The sequence below is a fragment of the Podospora pseudopauciseta genome, chromosome 1 (assembly GCF_035222475.1).
Source record: "Podospora pseudopauciseta strain CBS 411.78 chromosome 1, whole genome shotgun sequence".
Taxonomy (NCBI): domain Eukaryota; kingdom Fungi; phylum Ascomycota; class Sordariomycetes; order Sordariales; family Podosporaceae; genus Podospora; species Podospora pseudopauciseta.
Window position 1 is genome coordinate 7,022,541 of NC_085892.1, and position 11,782 is coordinate 7,034,322.

The 11,782-nt window shown below is 55.9% G+C and overlaps 2 protein-coding genes across 2 annotated transcripts; one reads left to right on the forward strand and one right to left on the reverse strand.

Annotated features, from left to right (window-relative positions):
* The first annotated feature begins 4,964 nt into the window (after nt 1-4,964).
* On the forward strand, nt 4,965-9,388 carry GAT1 (Sodium- and chloride-dependent GABA transporter 1). The gene is made up of 3 exons (XM_062908506.1): nt 4,965-5,658; nt 5,742-6,090; nt 6,191-9,388. Exons 1-3 carry the CDS (start codon nt 5,168-5,170, stop codon nt 8,204-8,206), a joined length of 2,856 nt encoding a protein of 951 aa, XP_062771614.1. The 5' UTR covers nt 4,965-5,167; the 3' UTR covers nt 8,207-9,388.
* An 87-nt stretch (nt 9,389-9,475) lies between these two features.
* Nucleotides 9,476-11,762, reverse strand: MSC7 (Meiotic Sister-Chromatid recombination aldehyde dehydrogenase). Its single transcript, XM_062908507.1, has 3 exons — nt 11,556-11,762; nt 11,337-11,502; nt 9,476-11,272 (listed from the first exon to the last, which is right to left on the reverse strand). The coding sequence occupies exons 1-3, from the start codon at nt 11,624-11,626 to the stop codon at nt 9,668-9,670; spliced, it is 1,842 nt and encodes a 613-aa protein (XP_062771615.1). The 5' UTR covers nt 11,627-11,762; the 3' UTR covers nt 9,476-9,667.
* Nucleotides 11,763-11,782: the final 20 nt, after the last annotated feature.

Sequence of the window (11,782 nt, forward strand, 5' to 3'; positions counted from 1 at the left end):
TGAGCTGCCAGCCGAATCGGAGGCAGAGGACAATATGTCAATGACCATCATGATCGACGCTTCCTGTGATGAATGGCAATTCCCACCCTTCCAGAGGCAGAGAACGAAGGCCAACAGGACACCCACACCACCCCATCCAACAACCGGCTTCTGGATTCTGACGGGTTGAACTTCCACAGCCTCGCCCTTCGCATAAATCAACCCCCACGTCGATTCCGCGCTCGGGCGCAAGGTTGCGGGGTGAGACTCCATCCCCCGAAGCCCCCACGGGTTCACAGGGAGCTCATTGGCCACGCCTCCACGTTCGGTCATCAGCCTACGTCGTTCTTTAACCACCAGACCGTGTTCAATGGATTTAATCCCGCACGAAACACCAGTGGGTGATCGGAAGCGAAGGGGGTTGGGCGGCTGGACCATCCAACCGAAAGTCTCAATATTGGAAATGTTCCAATGCACCTAAAAGGCATTGGGCACATCGGTTGAGGAGCCCAGTTCCGCCCGGCAATACAGAGGACGAGGGGGGAAGATGGCTTGCCCGAGGGTTTCGGGTGGTCGGAAGCTCAGTTTCTCGGGAGTAACCTCAAACAGGAAAGGACAGCAAGATTCTTGGCACCGACGGCGACAAGACAAGCTCCTTGGTGAGGGGCACGGTCTTTGGCCGTTTGAGAGCACATATCCACCACCGCCCAGCTTTCACATGTCATTGATGGTGCTGGGTGGGTGCTGTAGGTGTGCAAAAAGTCATCAGCACCCACTACCGTCCGTCATATCGCATCTGTGGTTTGTTTGACTGCAAAGTGGCTGTTATGTAGCTGTTCAAGCTTGGCAAGGGAGGAGCGAGATCGGCCAACCACCACGACAGGTTGATTGGGTCGCATGTCTTCTCTGATGTCCGCCCTCTTGGTACGAGGCCGGTTCCGGGGAGTGAGGGCTGGGTCACTTCTCTGGATGATGGAGGCGGCTGGAGACGGCGACACCTCCCGTGTCATCACCACACCTCATACCAGGTCTGTGATTCGAGCTTCCGTAGGCATTGCCATGTAGGACCGTTTTCGTCGTTTCTTGGTGGTGGATTTCTGCGTGTTCGGCAATATGGATGGCTACAAAATGAGAGATTTGTGCCGGTTGATGGTGCGGCAGCGTCTGTGGCTGCTGGTCGGAAGACCGTCGTTGTTTTGCCGCGAGCAACTGCTGAACCCGGCCTCGTCGGAACGCATTTCTGGGCGCTCTGGGCAGCCCCAACGGCTTGCCCTTGGTGATGCTGTTAGCGTACGTGGGCGAAGACGTCCGGTGCACGGAGGGGGTATTGGAGATCCACAGATCGGAAAATAGAGGAACAGAAAGAAGGCTAAACACCACCTTTGTTTTCTGTTGTGGCGGTCAGGGGAGGGGCTCTGCCCAGAGAGCTTGTCCCAAGCCCGGTTGCAGTCGGGTATCGTAGCGCCTCTCTTGCGCGTCTCCGTTGATCAGAGTCTCCAGCGGTCTCCATTGTCTCCAGCGGCCTCCATTGTCTCCAGCGCCCCAATGCTTCGAAGCACCTGCGTGACGTGCAGGACAGGTGGGCTTTGTGTGTGGAGATTCGGCCTGAATCTCCGCCGCCAGTGTGGACAGTTGTCAGGACACGTTGTTTTGGTTGACGATGATGATGACATGAGGTTGATGGCGATAGGGACAACGATAGATTGTTGCTGTCTGTGTCTGTGGTGTCGCCGAAAACGCAAATGGAAGACGGGCCGCCAATGCTGGGTGGGATATCGCTTTCAGCAAGCAACCCTGGGCCACCGCTCGGGGGCTAGCCTCATGGCCCTCCATGCTGCAGAAGCTTGGACCGTATTGGGCATTGTGTCCGTCTGTCGTCATTGCAAGTGCGTTCTCGTCGATAGATTGGACCGGCAGATGGATGATGCGCTTTTCGACGGTGGTGTTTTTGTAGGAGTATATCAACACGGTTTTACCTGGCATGACAATGGCTTCCATTCTTACTCTTGACATCCACTGACATCCAAGGTCTTACACGGAGCCGTTGACAGAAAAGAACGGCCCTGCCTCGGCTGCTGGCCCACCGTATTTTAAGGGTCCTGTGGACCCGTGTCCAAGGCCCTACCTCAGAGTCCAGGGTAAGACGCACGGCACCGGTTTCAGCGTGTAACTCGTGGTGTTCTGTGAGGAAGAGGAATGGTCTCTCTGTTTTGGAAACAGTTTGTTTTGACCGCCTCGACAGCATTGCTACCGCCAGGACCTACGAGTTTGAGTCGACAGAAGGAAGCTGACGATGGCTTGTCGTCTGTTCCCGCCCGGTAGGTGTGGGGGTACCACCACGACGGGAATCCTGGGAGGTGCTTAGGCCTTCTAGGCCCCTGTCAGGTACTCGGTACTTGTCCTCTGGATCCATTTCTGATCCTCGCTGTAACCATGTTGGGAACCGCTTCCCATCACTTTCATTTCGTTCCTTTTTGCCTTCTCAATATTACGATATTGTGTTTGCAATACAAACTTGCTGGGTATACCCTCCTTTCTCAGCCTGCAAAGAAAGCCCATGCTCACCGCAACAGTGTAGACAGCATACCTAGAAGCCCTTCGCTGATGGAAGAGCAGCCAAACACTGCCACGATGGCCAGCGAGAAACCATGCCATTCTCCCACCTCCATCACCCCACGCAGGTCGAGACCCCTCACGCAGACGAGCAGTCTCACCACCAAAGCCACGCGTCTGGAAATGCCACACCCATTTCTACCCATCCTGTCCCGCGTTGCGGAGAGCGGAGCGGGTGGGTGGTGTCCAGGATAATCCGAACTGGGAATCATGACACCTGCGCATGACAGGACGCTGGAATGGGCTCTCCGCTTCAGAGGCTGCCCACCACAGCACGACGACACGCTCGGCGGCGAAGCTCTAAACTCATGCCACCCATCAATGTGGGACGACATGGACATCGCTCGTCTCACAGAGCCGAGCAGACCGATCGGCTTCACAAGATTTTCGGCAGCGTTCAAGCCATACAGTGCACACGAGCAGTGACATATTCTTGTCCGACTTCAACCCTCTTACATGGCATCTGTCTCTGTCACCATGGCTCTGTCTCGAAGAGCCCCCTCCCCCCCGCCATGGGCTATTGCTGGGCCGTCCTGGTACACTACCCGGGGCATCCATGCGGTGCGGCGTTGGCCAATAACCGGCATTTCGTCCCAATAGGCCGTCTCCTATGCCCTGAGAAGAAGCTCCCCTTCCAGCCTTAGTGTCGTTTGGCTCTCATCACCCACGCTGTCATAGGCTCAGGTGAAGGTTTAGCAGACCGACTGCGTGCCAAGCAACCCCACACCAGCCCACCTGGATGCGTTCTGCCAAGAGGAGTGGGGTTGCACTGCGGCCCATGAAGTACCAGCGACTTCGGTCTTTGTTCTGCGGCCACCAGTGCGGCTTCCGAGAAGACGCTCTCCGACCCTGTTGACATGGACTGGTTTTATTCCATGTTTTCTTTCTACAAAGTTGCGGTTTTCCTGATTACGATGGATCCTCATAGTCAATACCCCCGTGGAGATAATATCACTATGATATGCATCTGCGCAATCTGTTTCTCTCGAGCATGGACAGGCAGGGATCCAAACTCACACTATTCTGAATATCTTGGCATCCACCATGTCAGCCATGTCAGACCTGTCATAGACTGACCGAAAGGTGACTGTAGGGACTCGGCCTTTTCTTCCTCTTATGGCCCCATATTATCCGCCCGCAAAGGGGTTCACTGGCGAAGTGTGCGAGATCCCGCAGCTTCGAGACAAACAGAGAGCGGAGACCCTGACCCCGTTGAGGGCAGACCTGTTCAGGACCACTTCTATCCACCTGTCAACTCTGCTGCACCGTATAGTCCTCGCAGACTCAGCATTTTTGCGGGTTCTAGCAGTTTGAGAAGGAATAAGCTTAACAGATGTCTTACCTTGCCACTCCGTTGTACGGAAATGTGAACACGGAGGCACAATCCACAGTCCTGCAACGGCGAGACACCTCAGCAGGTAGGATTTGCCGTTGTATGCAGAACTTGGCTTCCTAGGGATTGGACTAGTGTGAGAATTAGCATGCTTGTCTGAGGAGCAAGAGGCCGGCGATCCATCTAGCGGTCCCACAGCGAGATGGCAGAACAAGATGACCCCCCGTCCCAACCGGGCTCCCGATTCTTGCACAGCGCGACGTGGGCGGGCGGCGCGCGGTGGATGGATACCCAGGCTGCTTGCAGTGGCCTGCTCCCTATGAACAGGCAGTCCGCGCCGGCACCTATGGGCATGTCGACGGACCGGGGAGGGTGGCTTGCACACGATCTCTCCACCTCCATGCTCCATTCCCACTCTCCTCTCCAGCTGCTCCTCCTGCTCCTCCTCCTCCTGCTCCTCCTCCTCCTTCGTTTCCGTATAGTCCCGTCTCTGTGTGTGTTATTGCTGTGCTTGCGGTGGCCAGCATCCACCCATCCCCAACCCGGGACCTCGTCGAGACAATTCATATGGTCTTTTTGTACCCAGACGCGCCCTGTCACTCTGTCCCATCTTTCTCTCCTCTCGCACCACTCCGGCGGGGCCATTCATCAACACCACAGCACCTGAAGGAAAAGCCGCCGAGGACCCTGCCGACTGCCAGGCCAAGTGCAGCAGCTCCCCCCCGTTCCTTGCTTCACCATCCTCCCAAGGTCTTGCGCACCCCTCCCTCCTCCTTTTCCTCGTCGGTTTCTTCCTGAGCACAGGCCTATACATACGGAGCAAGGGTCACACGGAGCAAGTCATATTTATTTTCTTCTGCTTCTTTGTGTGCGTTCTTCGCAGAGCTTATTTCGAAGAGGAAAGCCACTCCGACGGTTTTTTTTTCTCTTCAAGCTCCGAAGCTTGTTGCCGCAATCTCGCATTTCATCAACGCAGCGCAGTCCAGCGGGAGCAGCTGCTAACTGGGCCGCTGCCCAGAATCCACCCCACACCACCACCACCACCACCACCACCACCCCCCCCCCTCCCCAGCACTTGCCCGCCTGTACACAAAGGCCTGTGCGGTTAGGTGGCTCTCCAAGCGTGGGGAACCAGCCATAGCCAAAACGGCAGACTTGCAAACTTCTTTGCGCCCAGGTTCCTTCATCCGGACCACACCTCACCACATACCGTCGAGAAGGTCTCATCCATTGTACGACTCAATGGCTGCGAGCACGGCGATGCCGTTCTCTACCATGAGCCCTCTTTCTTCCATGAATCCCACATCCACAGAGCACGACTGGCGCTTCCCCCGGAGACCTCAGGACGCTGTCCACAACCATCGATCCAAGGCTGATCGAGTCACCGCAAATGCACACCCAGGCCAGCCGACCACCGGCCAGAGGATAGCCACCACTGCCACTTCCTCCGCCCGTCCGAGGTATCCTGCCCTGCCCTTTGACGCTCCTGCTCCATACAATGGCCCTTACCATGGATTGCTTCATGCTGCCGCCTTCCCCCCTTTTGAGCGCACCAGCCCCAATGTCGTCCAGGGCTTTGATGAGATGCAGAGGGAAGACCCCTTGGCTACACAGATCTGGAAGCTGTTCGCGAGGACGAAGCAGCTCCTCCCCAACCGGGACAGGATGGAAAATTTAACATGGAGGGCGATGCATATCAAACTGCAAAAGGCCAAGCAGGCCGAGGAAGCCAAGTAAGTTTTTCGACTTTCCCACATGGAATTCTGGGAATACGCCATTGTTGGTGAGCTCTGCTGACTCTCCGGACCCCCTCAAGACGGGAGCGTTCGCGTGCTGCGGCACTCAATGCGCCCAGCGGAATCGCTCAGCAGTTGCGCCAGTCATCGGATCATGACGCCATGAACTTGGACGAGTACATCAACCATGAACTTGTAGGGACCCCATCTGGCATGGCACTTACCCCCGGATCGGAGAGCGCCAGGCAAGCCGATGAACGCTCCAGCTACGCCACGGCCTCTGCAATCCCCATCAAGTCGCGCAGGGACGCAGCACAGCCCATGATTCCGCAATCTGTTCCTGTGGCCGCACATCAGCGCGTGCCAGAGGAGTTCGGCTATCTCCCCCGGCAAGTTAGGAAAACGAGCATCGATGAGACAAGCAGAAGTGTAAGTCTACGGGCCGACCCCTCCCGCGTATCAACTTGTGATTGTGTCAGGGCATTCGCGTTGAGGATCAGGTGATCTGACCTTGTCAATGTGTCTCTAGAACCGGAAACGACCTGCCAACTTCTCTCCGCACGTCTCGGCCATGAACAGTGGCTTTGGAACCGGCGGACTGGACGCTGATCAATACTTACTCGATAACAACAATTCGCAACAAAACACCATGGCGCAAGCGAACAATCAGCCAGGTGTTCCATTTCCCCTGGACACCTTCCAGCTCGACAACGACCCTATTATCACCTCTGCTGGTCCTTTCCAGCCCAACTTTACCTTCTCGCCATCGACTTCGCCTATGGTTGCTCATGATCACTTCTCTGTTTACAACGGCAACACGATGCAACCAAGCTCGCTTGCTGGCGCAGACTTTTACTCGCCCCCTGGCTCTGCATATCAATCTGCTGTCTCCACCCCTCACCCACTGGGCGAGGGCGGCGAGGGGTTTTACTTTGCTTCCATGGATATGCGCCAGCGCCAGCAGCCATATCGGCCGGGCCCGTCTGGTATGAACAACACCCTCAGCCAGCAGTTCAGTTATCCGAACAGCGGCAACATGATGTTCGCCACGACGACCTCGAGCGCCGACCCCACCTCTGCTTTCACTGCGCCGAGTAGCTTTGGTCACATCGATCCGTCAACGGTGTTCGGACAGGATCATGCTGCTCGCTCCCCCGGCGTTGGCTTGGGCCAGGATCCGCCCATGTTTTTTGGGGGCGCCGAGTCGGATGATGAGGAGGGCGGAGTGTTTGCTGACAGAAACCTGTCGATGACCATAGAAGACAGCTTCGAAAGCTCAAGCTCGTCGTTGGCGTGGGATCCCACATTGCCCGGTAACTTTAGCACGCAAGCTGCGAGATATCCCGCCGGGCCACCCCGTAAACATGTCGCGATCGGGGGCACGACGACCGAGTTTGTCGATGCGAATGGGGATTACGGTCTGGCTAGATCCCACTCTCAGTCGTTCCGCACGACCAATGGACGCCAAATCAAGATGCCCCGAACGGCATCGACACCAGGATTGGCCAACATGGCTCATTCCTTCGGACAATCGAACCCCAACTCGCCGCCGGGTGATGCCATGTTCACTGCTGGCCTCTCATCCGTAGCAGCCAGCCGGCCTTCTTCACCTCCGCCGGGATCGATGCACGGTTCTACCACGAACCTCCAGGGCGCTGGTGGCAACCAAGGGGACAGCAGTGCTCCCACCATGTGCACGAACTGCGCTACAACCACAACACCTCTCTGGCGCCGGAACCCCGAGGGCCAGCCTCTTTGCAACGCCTGCGGCCTGTTCTTGAAGCTTCATGGAGTAGTCCGCCCGCTCAGTTTGAAGACTGACGTAATCAAGAAACGCAATCGTGGATCAGGGTCCAGTTTGCCAGTCAGCGGAACCAGCACTCGATCTAAGAAGAATGCCGCTTCCAGCTCTTCTAGCAACCTGTCGGGCGCGACCGGCCGGAAGAACTCTACTCTTTCCATCACTTCCAATGCCAACCCTCCGCCCACACAAGTGAGCACACCTCCGGCTGCCCAACACCGATCGAACAGCGTTCATGATGGCGAAAGTCCCGCGAGCGGCCCCGCCTCGGGGGGCAACACGGCTGGGAGCACCCCTACTAGCTATCATGGTAGCGCTGGCTCTACCAGCGGCGTGGTTGGTGGCAAGGGTGTTATTCCGATTGCCGCAGCACCACCCAAGAACACGCCTGGTCCTGGCGCTGCATCCTTGACCAGAGCCGCGACTCTTGGTTCGAAACGCCAACGTCGCCACAGCAGATCTGCTGCCGACCAGCCTTCGAGCAGCATGGACATTGATAGCCCCGAGAATTCGACAGGTTCGAACGAAGCCGCCCGATCAGTTGGATCTAGCAGCGGCTACTCCTCAGCCCATGCCACCAACAGTATGAGCTTTACCAACGGTAGCAGTTTCGGCGTGTCTCAACGCCCTCCCGGCGGATCGGGCTCCAGAGGCGCGCCCGGCAACCAGTCCTCGACCATGCTGAGCGGTAGCGGTACAGGCGGCCAGCCCCAAGAGTGGGAGTGGTTGACTATGAGTCTCTAAAAAGCCGTGCGTTTCTTCAGGCGCAGGGAATTCTTACTTGGGCCTTGGAACCCTTCTCAGTCTCCGATCAACCTCGAGCCTTGGTAATTGGTTTATTGGCCAGCCTCCGAGTTCGGTCTGAATCGGACTTTTGAGCTTTGGTACGCGGCAGACTCTACAGGACTATCGGAATCAATATCAAAGCATGGATTTATAACCATGCTTTGTCTCTCTTTTATTTACGTTTGTCGTGGCTTCTTTTTGGTGTATTTCTTTTTGTATATGGCTTTTCTCTGATACCACGATGATTTTGACCTGGTGCTGGGCAGACAACGGGGATGGCGTGGTCGATGACGCTGGCGCGTTCGCTACGAAACAGCCTCGATGATGGTAAAGCGTCGCAACGCTCTTTAATTTCGGGAGCAAGGCGATTGGTGTGGTGGGAGTCCCTGGGTTACACTGAATAGATCGATCAGGCGTTGCGGAGACGGGTGAGGAGAGAGGGGCGAAGTTGACTGCGGGAAGAAGGCTAGCCGTGATGTTCTGTTTTTGTGGCATGGCTTCGTCCGGCCCGCGTTTTCTGGTCTTTTTGGGTACTTTGTCTTTCTGATGGTGGGCTTCAGCGGTTCTTATTACACTCGATCAAGCGCCCATGGGACTGTTTCCTTTACAGCGAAATCTACAACTGGCTGGCATATGTTAGATTTTGGTTGACGCTTTCCTTCTTTTGTCTCCCGGTGTGGTAATGGGCATCAACGTGGGCCTCTTTGCTGATGATGGGCGAAGTGGGCAGCGGGATTCTTTTTCATCATCTTTTTCCTTTCCTACAGATTCTTGTTAGACAATCCGGGATACCCTAGTTCGAGATGAGATGGGCGGGATGGGGAGCGCGGGAGAGAGAGAAGAGACAATTTTTTTGCTGGAATCCTTCGTTTTCTTCTCAGGGTAGGAAGAAGGTTGCACACCCAGACACACACGAGATGGATGTATGGGAGGCCATAACAATGACGATGATGGATGACAGCGGGTCAGAATAGCAGGAGAGGGCATGATGATGAATTTTTGCGTTGTCCACGCAGGGTTAGGTTTCTTTGCCGACCTTTTTGAAGGGAAGATTGGCCATGAAAGGGATACCTAATTTCCGACGAGCAGGGAGAGGAAAGCGTGCTGTAGCAAAGTATAGCAACAGGTATAGCAAATGGTTTGATATATACATACATACATACATACATACATATATATATATATATATATATATATATATATATATATATACATACAATTGGCACACGTGAATACAAAAATGTCCTGGCCAGTGTGTGATGCCCGATGTGACTGGGAAATGCCATCACCCGAAACGAGCTACTCGTTTGACACTTAACTTGAAATATCATTATTATTCAGACACCTCAACACCCATTCATTATATATACCACTCCTATCTCACACCTTACCCTCCCTTTTGCCTCACCCGTTACCTTCTCACATGTTCCCCATAATATTTCCCAACCCCTTCGCCAGCTTCCTCCCCCACCCCGGAGCGTACCCCATCTCCACCACCCCCCTAGCAAACCTCGAGCTCCTTTCTTGGTCGTTCACAGGATACCTCATCGCAGGCGGGATACTCGTCCTCACCCCCCCAAACCACCACCAAGCCCCAAACCGATCCTCACACACCGACTTGACATTGCACAACCCCCTCAACCCTTCCTCCCCGGCAAACCTCCCGTACCCACTGCCCGCCACCCCGCCAAAAGGTAGCTGCACCGCGTACGTAGCCCCAAAGTCGTTGACCGCGATCATTCCCGCCTTGATCTTCTTCACAATCACCGGTATTCTCGGGTCCGTCTCCCCTCCAAAAACAGAACTTCCCAGCCCGAAATCGGGAGCGTTGGCTACCGAGAGGATATCCTCCACCCTGTCGGAGGGCGTCTTCATCACCGTCATCACAGGGGCAAAACACTCCTCGTTGGCGATGGCCATGTCGGGAGTCACGTCGACCAGCAAAGTGGGAGTAAAGTAGTGACCCTTGGGGTGGTCAGGGTGGGTGTACCTCCTCCCGCCGGCCAGCAGTCTCGCCCCCTTGGAGACGGCTTCCGAGATGAGCGATTCGAGGCGGGAGAAGGAGCTGTCCGAGATCATGGCGCCCACGTCCTTGTCTTGGCCTAGGCGGAGGGATTTGACGCGAGGTTCGAGGAGGGAAACAAGTCTGTCGTAGAGGCCCGGGGTGGCGATGATGCGCTCGATGCCGATGCAGTTTTGTCCCGCTGCCTGGAAGGAGCCTCGCAGCAGGGTTTCAACCACGCGGGGGACGTCACGGTCGGGCAAGGAATCGAGGATGATGGAGGCATCTTTCCCTCCGAGTTCAGCCACCACGGGGATGAGGGCCTTCGCGGCAGAGGCGGCGACCTTGTGGCAGACGGGGCGGGAGCCGATGAAGGTTATGTGGGAGATTCCAGGGTGGGAGGTGAGATGGGAGGCGGTTTGGGGCCAGCAGACTACCGTTTGGATTAGGGAGGGGTTGTGCCCGTGTGCGACGAGAGCACCTCGCGCGATCGAGGTGAAGTAACCGGATGACCAGGCGGTTTGCTCAGAGACCTTGACGACGATGCCGTTGCCGGAGAAGAGAGCCGAGATGACGGGGCCGATGAAGTTGTGGAAGGGGTAGTTCCAGCTGACCAAGGCCGCAACAACACCGAGGGGTTCGTGGTAGACCGTGTTGCGCTTGTAGCTCATGAGAAGGTTGGTAGGGCGGCGGGAGGGGCGGAGGGCCTTTTCACCGTGCTTGATGGTCCATTCGAGCTTTTCGGCCGTGACGAGGATCTCGCCGAGCTGGGCGTCGACCATGGATTTACCGCTGTCGAGACAGGCGACGCGGCAGATCTCCTCTTGGTTGTCAAGTACATGTTGAAGCAAGGTTCTAAGAACCGCCCGGCGTTCGCGAAACGAGGTGGTGGCCCATTGCTCCTGGGCGGCCTTTGCTTGCTCAATGGCACGGTCGATAGCGTTCGAGGAGGAAGGGTTGGCGAAGCCGAGGAACTGGCCTGTAGCCGGCGCATAGCATTGAACAGCGGTAGATCCAGAGACCTGTTGAATACAAGCAATTAGTCTCGTGGTATATTCTAATATGATGCAGTGACCGCCTGCGCACCTTGATAGCTGGCTCCTCGAGAATCTCGGCGTTCTCAGGAACCTTCGGCGACGGGACTCGATAGAGAATGGGCTTGTCGTTCTCCCGAACAGCCATATACCAAACAGCAAACAAAGCAATCCCAGACCAGACAATCGACCATGCGGGCTCGGAGATATCAAGAGACCTGAAAGTAGTTAGCAACCAATCTTTGCGCCATCATCAACCGTCGCTGCCCACGTTTTCTCCTGTATCGCCAGGCGCAGCTGGATGAGCAAGCTCGTGGGAGCCTCCATCAGTGTCTCCGCCATTGCTGCTGATTTTTCAACTGCAATTGACCTATTCACGACACTGTCTGGAAGCTTTGGTGGTGTCGCGACTGGTTTTGTTGGGAGAGGAAGCTATGGGCACACAGTTTCGGCGTGGGACGCGATGCTTGGTTGTTCCCTTCCTCACACCACTTTCTT